Source organism: Anastrepha ludens, chromosome 6 (assembly GCF_028408465.1).
Source record: "Anastrepha ludens isolate Willacy chromosome 6, idAnaLude1.1, whole genome shotgun sequence".
NCBI lineage: Eukaryota > Metazoa > Arthropoda > Insecta > Diptera > Tephritidae > Anastrepha > Anastrepha ludens.
The window spans coordinates 114,610,509-114,623,272 of NC_071502.1; the positions used below are offsets into that span (position 1 = coordinate 114,610,509).

The following is a 12,764-nucleotide window of genomic DNA, read 5'->3' on the forward strand; positions in this document are numbered from 1 at the left end:
ATGAATTCTATGTTTTTTTTACTTTTGCTGCGTACAGACAATTGTGAAAATAAGTATTCTTTGATTAAAAAAAAAAATTGGTGTTCTTGTTATTGTAAAATCATAACCACTCCCCATTATTGTTTGCGGAATGTAGCTGGAGTGACAATTATTGGCCCGACTGTCGTAGTAAATAAGTTAAATCAGTAGTAGTAAATTAATTAAAAAATTAGTGCTTTTAGTGTGGTAGAACGTTTTTTGCCAAGTTTTGGTGATTTTTTCAACTCAAAAGTTGGCAGCACCACAAAAATCATACAAACGATGGCATCATTGTTATACCGTCAGCATCTGCTTTACCAATGCACCGCCATTTTTTCGGAGTTTCGCCGCTCGCTGCTCGCTGCTCGTTCACAATTCTTCTTTCATTCGCGGAACGACAACGAAATCAATTTCACGTTCATAAATCTGTGTGTGAAAAAACGTTAAAAGCTTGTTAATTTATACACAAAATTGGTGAAAAATATTTTAAAAAGCTAGTACAATTGTTATATTTAACATTTTCAATGGAAAAATATACAAAGTTTTGAAATTATTGCGAAAAGAACGCATTGAAAAAATTGTGCGGTGTAATTGGTGTGACTTCTCGCCGCTGAAGTCTTTCTATCAGCACCACCACTAGGCATTCGACGAGTAGAATAGTAGCAGTCGCTGCAGCAGCGGAGCGAGAAATTTTGGCATTCGCGCCGTTTCTCGTTTTGTGCGACCGCGAGTGACCGCATTTTTGTTCATTTTGATTTTGACTCATTTTACATTTTCGGGTAAAAAACTCCTGCTTGAACATTGAAGAGCGCGTTTAAGAAAATTAGTGAATTTTGAAAAAAAATAAAATTGTATAATTGGCTTGAAAGTGAAAATAAGCGAACTGTGCACATTTTGGCACAATTACCAACATGGATGCCGCCAGATTGGATAAAATGAAGGTGGTAGACCTTCGAAAAGAGCTAGAAACTCGTGGTCTTGATACTAAAGGTGTTAAAGCTGTATTGGTGGAGCGGTTGCGAGCATTTCTAGAAGGTGGAAGTGATGGCTCAGGTAAGCAATAGTTTTAGGTTATAAAAAAAAGAATAAAATAAATAGTATGAAAAATAAGGTGTATGTTTTAAGGACCAAATATTTATTTATATATGTTTCATATGGCTTCATTTTTGATATTAATTATTTCCAGGTGGCGCTCCGGGCACACCTGGTACTCCGGGGCGACGAAGTCGACGAACCCGTTCAATGACTCGGTCGCCATCTCCTTCCCCGGTAAAGGTTGCAGCAATCGAACCTACATTAGAAACCCTAGCTGAAGAGGAAGGAAATGCTGACCCTGAAGAAGAAGAAGCTCTTGGCGAAGAAAATGCAGGGGATGCTGTCGTAGAACCAGCGGTTGGAAGTGAAGAAGAGGATGAAGAAAAAGAAGATGAGGAGGAGCATATGGAAGCTGAATCCAATCAACAGATAGAAGAGAATGGTGACGAACAGGAAGAGGACGTGGAAGATGAAGATCAAAGAGAGGAATTAGAAAATCAGCAAGAGGAAGAGGAAGAACCTAACAAAGAAGCTGTTGAGCGTCCGGAAAAAAATGACGAAGAGAAAATGGTAGTCGATGAAAATAAAAATGAGAAGGGTGAAATTGAATCGAAGGATTTAAATGAGACTGTTGAAAGTAAAGCAGACTCAAGTAGACGTAAGCGCTCTCCTTCACGATCACATTCCAAAGAGCGTCAGGGTCGTTCTCATTCCCGTTCGCGTTCACGGTCACGGTCGCATTCACGCTCAAGATCACGATCGCGGTCACGCAGTCGTTCCCGTTCTAAATCACGATCTCGCACTCCAAAACGTCGCAGTGGCGCTGGTAGCCACAGTACGCCGTCAAAAGCAGAAGAGGCCACAAATCCTGAAGATGAGCCCACCATCGAGGACAAGCAGTTTGGCTTGAGTTGGTGTAAGTTATACTTCATAATATACGAGTACACATTCAAATTTAATATAATAAATTTTAATTTATGCGTTAAACTTAAAATTTTTTTTCAGTTGATTCCGATTTACACTTACGCATCGATCCAGTAACATTCACATCGGCGAAACCTATGTCACATGAAGTATATTCATTGATTTGGTCCGGAGCACGTACCAACTACGGGGTTCGCGAAGGCAAGGTATGTTTTGAAGTGCGATTGGCAGAGGAAACCCAATTAGGGCGTTCACATCAATTCCGGGATGAACCACATGTGCGAGGTTTTCGTGTCGGATTCTCTTTGCCAGACACAACTTTATTGCTAGGTGAAGCAGAAAATTCATTTGCCTATTGCGAGTCTGGCCGCAAAGCAACTAACTCAGAATTTACTGAGTTTTCCAAACCATATCAGCTAGATGATGTAATTGGCTGTTACTTGGATTTAGATAGCACCCCATGCAACATAAAGTACACGTTAAATGGAGAAGATCTCGGTGTGGCTTTTGAGTTTGATAAGAATATTTTAGGTGAAAGTGGTGCTCTATTCCCGCATATTGTAACAAAGGGCTATGAGTACCATGTAAATTTCGCTGATAATGAGAATTTACTAGCCAACGTGGAGCGTCCGAAACGTATGCGGCGCAAACCAAAAAAAGAAAAACCTGTCGAACAAGAGAAAGAAAAGGAAGAAGAGAAGGAGGAAGATAAAGAAAAAGAGGAAAAACCTAAGGATGAAAATAGTAAGGTGATTGAAGAAGGTGCTGAATTGGTTGATGAAGAAAACGAAGTTTCGAACGCGAAGACTACTGAAGATGATGATGTGGAAATGAAAGAAACCGAGGATGGCAAAGAAATATCGCATAGTGAGGAGAAGAGCAGCGATAACGCGGAAGGTAAGACCTGTTTTAATAAATAAAATAAGGGTAGAGAGTTCGCAAATTAATTTCTTTCATTTGCCCTGCCGGCAATCCTTGCAATTGAAAAAAGATAAAAATGTTGGTTGTGACAATAACACAGACGAAATGGGGGATGACTGAATATTGTCTAGTGATACCTTGAGTTAAAACATTTCATCTTTTCTCTGATACGTCGGTCTTTTGGGGTTAGAAAAAACATATGTCGTTTTTATGGTGTTCACCGGTGCCGTTATTTTAATTTATTTACGCTTAACATCTGAAATGTCGTTAACTATTTCCTTAAAATTGTTGAATATTTGTCCATGCATTATATATGTATAATAATAATAAAATCGGGTTTGTTTACATATTTTTTGATCACATTACGTCGATTTTGAGATATAAAAATAAGGCGTTTGTTTAAGTGAAAAAATATCTTTTTCCAGAACCTAAACCTACCGATGAACAACAAGAATCTAAATCTGAAGAAAAAGTCGAAGAAAACGGTGTCGCCGCTGCAAAAGCAGATGAAGAAAAGCCTATTGAGGCAACAGACATCGTTAAAGAGAGCAAGAAAAAAGATGGCGAAGAAGGGGAAGAAGGACCCACGCCGAGCAAACGCAAAAGACTTGATGATGGGAAAGATAAGCGTCGTGACTCCTCCGAAGATGATGAGTATGAGGAAGTCATTCCAGAACCACGTGATCCCGTCTCATTGTTGCCCGACTATGAACTTATCGCGTTAATACCAGAAGAAAAATATGTACCTGGTCCACAACGACCGAACAGTCGAAAGGAATGTGAAGTTATTCTTTTGGTTGGTCTACCCGGAGCAGGCAAAACTCACTGGGCATTGCAACATGTTAAGGATAATTTGGAGAAACGATATCATGTAATTGGTGCAGATGCATTAATTGCAAAAATGACTGTGAGTGAATTGAAGTGTAATTATTTAAAATTTGTAAGATTAATTTTGTTGTGATATCATGCATTTCAGATTGACGGTGAACCTCGTAAATCCGTGCATAAGGGTCGTTGGGAACGTGTTTACGAGTTATGCTTGAATAATTTGTCTCAACTAGAGGAAATTGCAACGAAGCGACGTCGCAATTTCATACTTGATCAGGTAATTCGGTACTATTCGACTGTGATTAGGTTCAGGATTGAAAAGTAACACAGGATTTTGGAACAGGTTAAGGCATACAGTGACACAATTGAAAAAATAGGTGAAATTGATGAAAGTGTAACTAAAGATTGTCAGAGTAAAACTAATTACAATTTAGGAGTATTAGGGGAGAACTAGGGGAACTAATTTTTTTGTGTTACGAAGTTGTATATACTTTTTTTGGTTAGTGAGAAAGCGAAGAAGAATGTGTGTGTATATGTATGTGTGTGTACTACGTGGCTTTTTCCTCAGATAAATACACATGTAGTGAGTACCTAAACCACTTTATGATGTTGTAGCAGCAAAAACATTTACCATACATGTACGGAGAGTGCTGCTGGAGTGGCAGCCCTTGGCCGGATATATAATAAATTTCGTTAACGTAGAACTGTTGGGGGAACGAGCCTCTTATTGATGTAACAGCATGTTTGTGTTTGGGAATTCTACTGGATTAAATTGAGAAAAAAAAAACAAAGGAACGACAACTATATATTAGGGCAGGTAAAAAGTTCTGAATGTTTTCCGCCAAATGTCTTTATTTGTCGCCACAGATCACGATGTATGCTCAACATACTGTACGCCGATTTAAACGTGACACGTTTCCAAAACTTTCTTCGATAATTTGTGTATCGTGAAGCTAGTTGAGCCTTACAACAATCCAAAATCAATCTACAAAAGTATCATTTGGGCCAATGTGAAAGGTGAAGTTGGGCGCTGTTTATATACCTAATACGGCATTGAATGCAGCAGCAAAGCGGTGATTTTAATGACTCGGTGCTGGTAGGTCAATCTTCGAAAATATGTATAAAATTCTTGGAAATCGCCAAGCCGGACCGGCAAGTTTGCACTTATTCCATTGCCCAGGAATTGAAGATTAAGCGGAAAACTATTTGAACTATTTTAATTTATTCATCGAAATGAAGCGAAAAACTCTTAGAACTTTTTACTTTACCTAGTATAATACATAGTATCACAAGATGTAGATGGTCATGAGAGATGCCTATTTGCCAAAATTGATGATAGACGAAGCTTTGAATTTAAACGTTATACTATATATATATGAAGAATTTCCACTCCTGTGAAAAACTGAAGCCGATAAAGACTTGACGAAGCATAAACATCGCTCTGGAACTTACAGATATAAAATACTAGCAAATCGTATGAAATCCTATTAATCAAAAATTGTTGGAATCACAATAATTTATAAGATTTCAGATTTATGACAAATAATTTGAAAATCCTACTATGTATAAAAAACATGCCACATGACCACGTATAAACATATATATGTACATATATCACAAATATTTTTTTCTTTGTTTTCTGCGGCCTCACTAATAGTTAGTTCACATCAAAATTAGACTAAATTCGAAAACTCCATCAGGGATTAACAACTCGGCTTGGTACGGCTACAATAATGCCGCATTTGCTCAGTCCAACCTAGCTCCATTCTAGGTTTACTGAGGGAACTGGGTTTGACTGAGAGCTATGGTGAGTGGAAGGCACTCAAAAGATCTGACAGTTGAAGTGCACATCTCCCTCTTTTTCATTTCACTTAGTTTAGAATCACTAAAAATTTATGAATTTATCCACGTCCGTAATTTTCTTTGTCCGTATATTAATTTAGTCACAAACACAAATCAATTCCTAATTTTTGGCAGCTGCGCAGTCATATAAATTCCATATACCCATAACATATCGCATGTAGTTTAAATTATAGCCTATTATTTTCAACGTCACTGTATGTCTTAAAGCAGTTAAGTAAAAAAAAAAACTAAAATTAAAGTTGCAGAGAGTGTTTGTTGAGCCATTAAAGTTCTCGCTAAAGACTATTTCACTACCTAAGTAGGTTTAAATTGTTTACAACATTTTTTTCTATTAAATTTAATTTAATTTATTGATTCCCTATTTTCTTAATAGTTTCCACATAATAAACACAATAATTTTTTTTTTTTTTTATACTAAGTAAACGACACAAATTCCTTTGCCCCATAAAATTATGAGTGCGTCCTGAAAGCGCCTTCATGAACACACTTTTCAAATTTTATAAAAGTACATATTTGTATATTTTTTTTTTGTTTTTTTGTTAATTCATTTAATTTCGGATTTTAAAAAAGTCTAAAACTATAAAGCCCAACTGCCTTTGGACTATTGCACCAAGTGCATATGTACTTAGGCGGCACCATGTCAAATCAAGGTGGGTCTTAGAAATGTAAGTTGCTCATATCACTATTATGTATGTATATACCGTTCACGTGAGTATAATTGAGTTGCAGCACCGCGGCATTATTAGCAGCAAAAGCAGCACAAATGGCGGCAGCTAAATCAATGTAGTGAAGCAAATAGAATTATTTATTTGCCTGTGTTGGCGGAGGAGCGTGCGGCAAGGATGCCTGTAAGTACATAGAAGCCAGCAACATTTTTGCAATATACTACTACTGGTGGCGTACTCGCTTATACTCGTATTATTATAAACTTTCCAAATATCTTTTGTCTAAGCAGTCCACTACATACGTACATATGTACATACATCCTAAATGAATGGCGTAAATTTTTTATGTTCAACAAGGAACATGAAAAGCATTGAAATAATATAATATTACATGGTTATTTGCTGCGCATATACATAAACATTTATTATATTGGTGAAAATGAGAACAAGGTATGTTTGTAGTATTAAGTTATATATCACTATCGGTTTGGGTTTATTTCCATACTTAAACAAGAAAGAGAGAAAGAGAGAGAGAGAGAGAGAAACGGTTGCCGTTAAATTTGAATTGTAACAAAGATGTGTGAGGAAAAGTATACAGTTAAATCAGAGATGTTAAGGCAATGTTAAATGTTAAAGCAGAATGTTAGAAATAAAATGCGCCAATCAACACTCGCAACAACTCGAGCAACAAATATGAAATGTTTGTAACTTCTACCTACTACTATTACTACTACTACTACCAACTGCTTCAAGTAGAAGCAAAAAATAAACAAAAACATGATAAATCAAAAACTCAATTTCTACAAAACAACTACTACTACTACAACAACTTGTCATCAACATCTTCATCCACATGTGATCATGATTTTGTAGACAAATGCTTATGCATCCGCACAACGGCGCAAAATGAAAGGTTTCGGCGACTTCAAACGCATTGCAGTTGTTTGTATACCAGGTGAAGATGAATTGAAAAGGCGCAACACTGAGAAAACTGAAAAGGGCAATGCTAATACAATTAGAGAATCAACATTAAATAATTTACGAGGTAATTATCACAAACAAAACAAAAAAAAAAAAATTAAAAACGTAAGCACGCAAAAATCGATAAAGAAAAACTGGTCCAAAAATTTTGCCTATTTTAGAATAGTACTACAACTAAAATTGCAAAAAAAAAAAATGCGAAAAGTGTTTGTCTCTTATTTTTTTATTAAATTAGGTTTACAAATTACACTTTCTTCCTTTTTTAATTTACTATTTTTTCGTATACATATGCATATGAGCAAGTACATATGTATGTATAAAGCAGCGGCGCATTTTTTGTGCACATCTGCTATTGTTATTACTTATCAGCGTAGGTGTAAACATATTTAAATTTTTTTAATTTGACTTACTGTATTTTATTTGATTATTCTATTATCACATATATTTTGATTTTAATTTGCAGGTTTTAAACACAGTACTATGATGCTTTGCACTTTATAAATATGTATATGTACATGTAAATATTTTATTTCCAGTGCTCCCCTAGTACTAAACTGGTGTATTTCTAATGAATTTGAAATTATGACTATATCGTGTCGTGCTCCCTCTATTTTCTATGTAAACATGCCTTATTTTTCAACTTAGTATTTGACAGTAAAATTTTATCTACCGAAATATGGCAACATATATATCTTGTAAACTAACCTGTACCCGAGCCCGCTTTTACGAGCAAGGTGATTGTTGTTACAACAGCAGGAAATGTTGTTGTTTTTTTGTAGCAGCATAAACATTTCCAACATATACGGGGAATGCTGCTGAAGTGACAGTCCTTGGCCGGATGTAAACCCGGGTCGTTCCAGTTACAAAGAAATATAAAGCCCAACTGAACAGCAGAAATATTTTGAAATGCTGCTTGAGTGATAATCTTTGAACGGATATAAATCCGGGTCATTTGGGTAACGAAAAACCAAAAATCCTAAGTAGGGCGATTGTTTATTTTTAAACACAGAAGAGGTTTGATATTCTCCAAATTGCATTAATTAGTTCTAAAAAAGGTTGTGCATAATTGCATTTTAAAGGAGTTGAAGACTTCTTTAGTTTTCAAATAAAACACTACTCCGAATATAAATTTTGGCCTTATGGTAATGCAGAGTCGAGATGTCGACCAATCTGTGCCTTAAAAATTATCACTGTTGCGGTTCCCAAATACCCAAAACATCCTTGATTTATATTTTATTTTAAACGATATTCACCGAAAGGAATTCAATACCTTCTTAAATTTTTTTTCCTTGAATGCCTTAATTGTTGTAGCATCATAAACATTACCCATATATATATGGAGAATGCGGCAGAGGTAACAGTCCTTGGCCGGATATAAGTCTGGTCGTTCCGGTTACGTAGAACCGACTGTTGTGTGAACGTGAAGGCTATAATTCCTGGCTGCAGTTGGAGGGTTATGAGTTTATTAAACCTCCCAGTAAGAATTTCGCATGGCGCAGCCACATAGTTTGGTGCCAGCAAACCTGCCTTAGCCCTAGCTCTTTACTCCTAAGCTTCTCCTTGATAGTGTGTTGTCCCATAGCAAGAAAGGGCTCGGGTCCCATGAAAGGCGGTGCCGCAACCTCTCCCGTCAATGCGTCCGCTGTTTCGTTCCCAGTTATACCCCTTTGTCCTAGGACCAAACTTTGTTCATATTTAAATTCGAGTCGTTCCCTCATCATAGGTCTGACTGACTTGGAACTACTCTTGGTAAAACTTCGAAGCGAACGACTAATTTTTCTGAATCCTTCGCGCTATCTATTCCTTAAAAGCGGGTTTCTGCCCCTAAATTGTACTTATCAGTATCTTAAAAATTTTAAAATTTTTTTAAATTTGTCTTATGAAGTCGGCCAACAAAACTTGACTACTCTCAGGCTGCACGATTTATTGTCCAGTTCCATGCATCATGCCATTTTCTAGATTACCTTTCTGTGGCTTTTGTTGGCTGGAAAATGCTAAAACTGGCCGTTATTTGCAATATTTATTTCACTTTTATTGCGCAAAATTTATCGTATAACACCGCGATTTCTTTTCCACGATTGGTTCGAATTCTGATTCGAAATCGAACTAAAGCACATAAAAAATCACTCACAAAATTTGAACTATTTTATTGCCCAATTTCCATTTCGATTTTCAGAGTAACTCCCTAGCGAATGTTAAACTTTTATGTAAGTGATCTGTTTTAAAGGCAGTGGAGTTTTTGTTTTTTTGTCTTGCAATTTTCCAATAATACTGATCGCACACGGCATCCAGTTCAAGTGAGGAGAGTATTGAAATATTTCATCGCAAACTTTAATGTTTCAATGTTGTGAAATCATCCGGTGGATTCGATCTGGTTAATTTCCAATTGCTCTTGGGATAAGTGTTTTTAATTCTGAATTGGATCAATCTAAAGGTGTTTCAACGCAACTAAGTATTTTGAATGGCAATCACAATGACAATGACAAAAATACATGGAGATGAAGTGAAGTGAGTGCTAACAGCGCGCTGCTGCCAAGCGGAAATCGAAGGCGTTTGGATACCAACGGAAGAACGAGAATTTCCAATACCTTTCAAACAGATCACTATATAAAGTGTTATACTTTTTTCCAATGCTCTCTCGAATCAAAGTAGTTTCTCTGTCGTCGCTTCAAAAATCATCTTGCTTTCCAAATTATTCCTCCCTTCATGGTTCCTCTGAGCTGCCCTCACCTACTATTTAATCTGGTAAACTCATTTTACCGAACTCAATTCAGTTATTTGTTTAAGGACTTCCTTTCAAACAGTGTTTCACACACTGTAGTTTTTCTAATTTTCTTGCTGTAGCAAAACACAAAAATATTTATTTGGTTATTTAAGTCAAACTCAATAATTTTTATTCCTTGAAAATTTGCTTACAGCCAACTTTACTCTGCCCTCAACTGATCTGGATTGGTTCGACGAGGTAATCTACACTGACCTCAGTGGCGATGAGGCTAAGGCCGAGGTGAAGCGTTACAACGAGAAGGGTAAGAAGGCGTTAGATGAAAGCCAGCCGAATAAGCGTAATCGACGTGATCACTATCAGCGCGGCGATGATCGTCGGCATCGTGATGGTGGTGGCGGCGGCGGTGGCGGTGGACGACGTGATTTTCGTCGTTGGAATGATCGCCGCGGCGGCGGTGGTGGTGGCCACTCAGGTGGTGGCGGAAATCGCTGGGGCGGTGGTGGTGGTGGCGGTGGCGGTGGCTACCGTGCTGGTTGGCGTGATGACCGTGCCTATGGTAGCGGTGGCGGCGGTGGTAGTGGTGGTCGTGGCTATGACAATCGCAACAACCGATATAGCAATGGTCCACAAAATTGGGTCCAAAACAATCGCGGTGGTAATCGCTATGATGATCGCTACAATCGCTCAGGCGGCGGTGGAGGTGGTGGCCGCTACGACTCGGGTGGCGGCGGTGGACGCTACAGTTCGTATGGTGGTGGTAGCAGTGGAGGTGGCGGCGGCGCCGGTCGTGACTATCGTGATCGAGATCACCGCGAACGCAATGCAGGTGGTGGCGGTGGCGGCGGCGGTGGTCGACGTGACAACTATCGCTCGGGTGGTGATAGCCAGCGGGATTTTCGGCCTGGCCACCGCGACAATCGTACAGAAGATAGTCGCGGTGGCTATGAGCGCTCGGGTGCGGCTGGAGGCGCGGCAACAAAGTACGGCAGTAATACCAACAATGTCGGCAGTAATAGCAGTGCCCATGGCCATGGTGGCAGTTATCATACGCAGGGGCATGGACACCACGGTCAGTACAATAGTAGCAAATCAGCGACAACGGGGACGGGAAGTAATAAGGTGAGAGCAAGGGCTTTGACATATAAATATATTTATTGCCACTGATTGGCCTTATAATTTTTTTAATTGGACATTGCCATTTTTTAGGGTTCATCACAAAGTGGCGGTAAATGGACCTCTTATGGGCAGCAACAGTCACAGCAACAACACCACCAGCAGCAACATCAGATGGCCAGTGGGGGGAATTGGCAACAACAAGCGTCACACCATCAACAGTACCAACAGCAGCAGCAACAACCCGCCGCCGCGCAGCAACAGTACTGGGGTTACGGGGACATGCAAGGTGAGCAGAAGGTATATTGATTTTTTATTTGTTTATTAATATTTAAAATGCATGCGCCACAGGCTATGGCAACGCTCAACAACAACAGCAGTGGGCAAATGCTGATCCTAACCAACAGCAGGAGTGGCTAGCTTGGTGGCAGGTATTATTACCCAAAAGACTTTCCAATGAAATTTTGTTTAGAAAAACTTCTTGTTTGCTTATTTTTGCAGCAAAATCAGCAGCAACCACAAGCAGCGGCAGGTGCTGGCAGTACCAGTGATGCGAACCAATACTGGTCGCAATACTCCTATCAGACAGCGCCAACGGGCAATGGAAGTAGTGGTGGTGGTGGCGGTGGCAGTGAGGCTGCTTCGAAAAAGTGAACAACTTTTCAATATACGCAGTGACATAGTACAATTTGAATATACAGAAAAACAAGTTAAATGAGATAACACATTTTATTAAAGTACACATGGCTACAACAATGAAACCCCGTTATACAATCACATTATTCACAAGCGCATACACATGCACACATACAAAATGTATGAGCGTTGAATATAACGCTGCGACACTTTAAAACAAATGTATAAAAAGAAGATACAGTACTAATTTGAAGGATTGATTATAAGCTGGCACATGACAAACATCCAATCATACAAATTTGCGGATACATTTTTATTACTTACTGCACTAAGCCGCAAGAGACTTCTTTACACGAAACTCTTAACCAGCCATAAAAAAGTCATACATTCTAAACATGAAAAAATGCATTCAATAGAAAAATATATACAAATGTGTGTATATCCCTCCGCCTAACTACTTACTACGACAACATTTAATGCACCACCAACTTCCCGGAATTTTTTTGTATACTTAAGGTTAAGCAAATTAGCATGTAGAAAGTATGAGTAACATCATGTTTTAGTTGCTTTCTTTTATATAATTACTGCTATTACAACTATTACTTCTTCTTTCTTTAATTATTGTATGGTTTTGTTCATTTTTGTCGTGTTTCTTTTTTTTTTTTACTTAAAAAGAAAAGTTTTGTTTTTCCATTTTTTTAAGAATCTTGAACGTTTTCTCTGTGAAATATGATAGCGTTCATATTTGCCTTTAATTGCTTTTTGTTACATAATACAAACAACTTGTTGTACTGAACAGTTGTACTAATTGTATTCTATTTTTTAAATAATTATTTCAATTGAAATGTTTGCAACAAACTTCATATATTAAACAAATAGCTGAAGCAATAGTACACTTGAAGAAAGTAAATATTGCGTAAATCAAAGAATAATTGAAAATTCAATAAATCGTAAGAATTGCTAAGTACATGCCGTAAGTGGTAAAGAAAAACAATAGAAATGTGTTTATTCTCTTTGTGTGGTGTTGATGGGAGGGCATTGCTAAAATGGTTTGA

General features: G+C 37.9%; 1 protein-coding gene across 1 annotated transcript; it reads left to right on the forward strand.

Moving 5' to 3' along the window:
• The first annotated feature begins 386 nt into the window (after nucleotides 1-386).
• On the forward strand, nucleotides 387-12,548 carry LOC128868825 (heterogeneous nuclear ribonucleoprotein U). The gene is made up of 10 exons (XM_054111359.1): nucleotides 387-1,071; nucleotides 1,205-1,969; nucleotides 2,059-2,874; nucleotides 3,324-3,805; nucleotides 3,875-4,003; nucleotides 7,128-7,299; nucleotides 10,154-11,079; nucleotides 11,167-11,362; nucleotides 11,425-11,504; nucleotides 11,575-12,548. The coding sequence occupies exons 1-10, from the start codon at nucleotides 930-932 to the stop codon at nucleotides 11,725-11,727; spliced, it is 3,861 nt and encodes a 1,286-aa protein (XP_053967334.1). The 5' UTR covers nucleotides 387-929; the 3' UTR covers nucleotides 11,728-12,548.
• The last annotated feature ends 216 nt before the right edge of the window (nucleotides 12,549-12,764 follow it).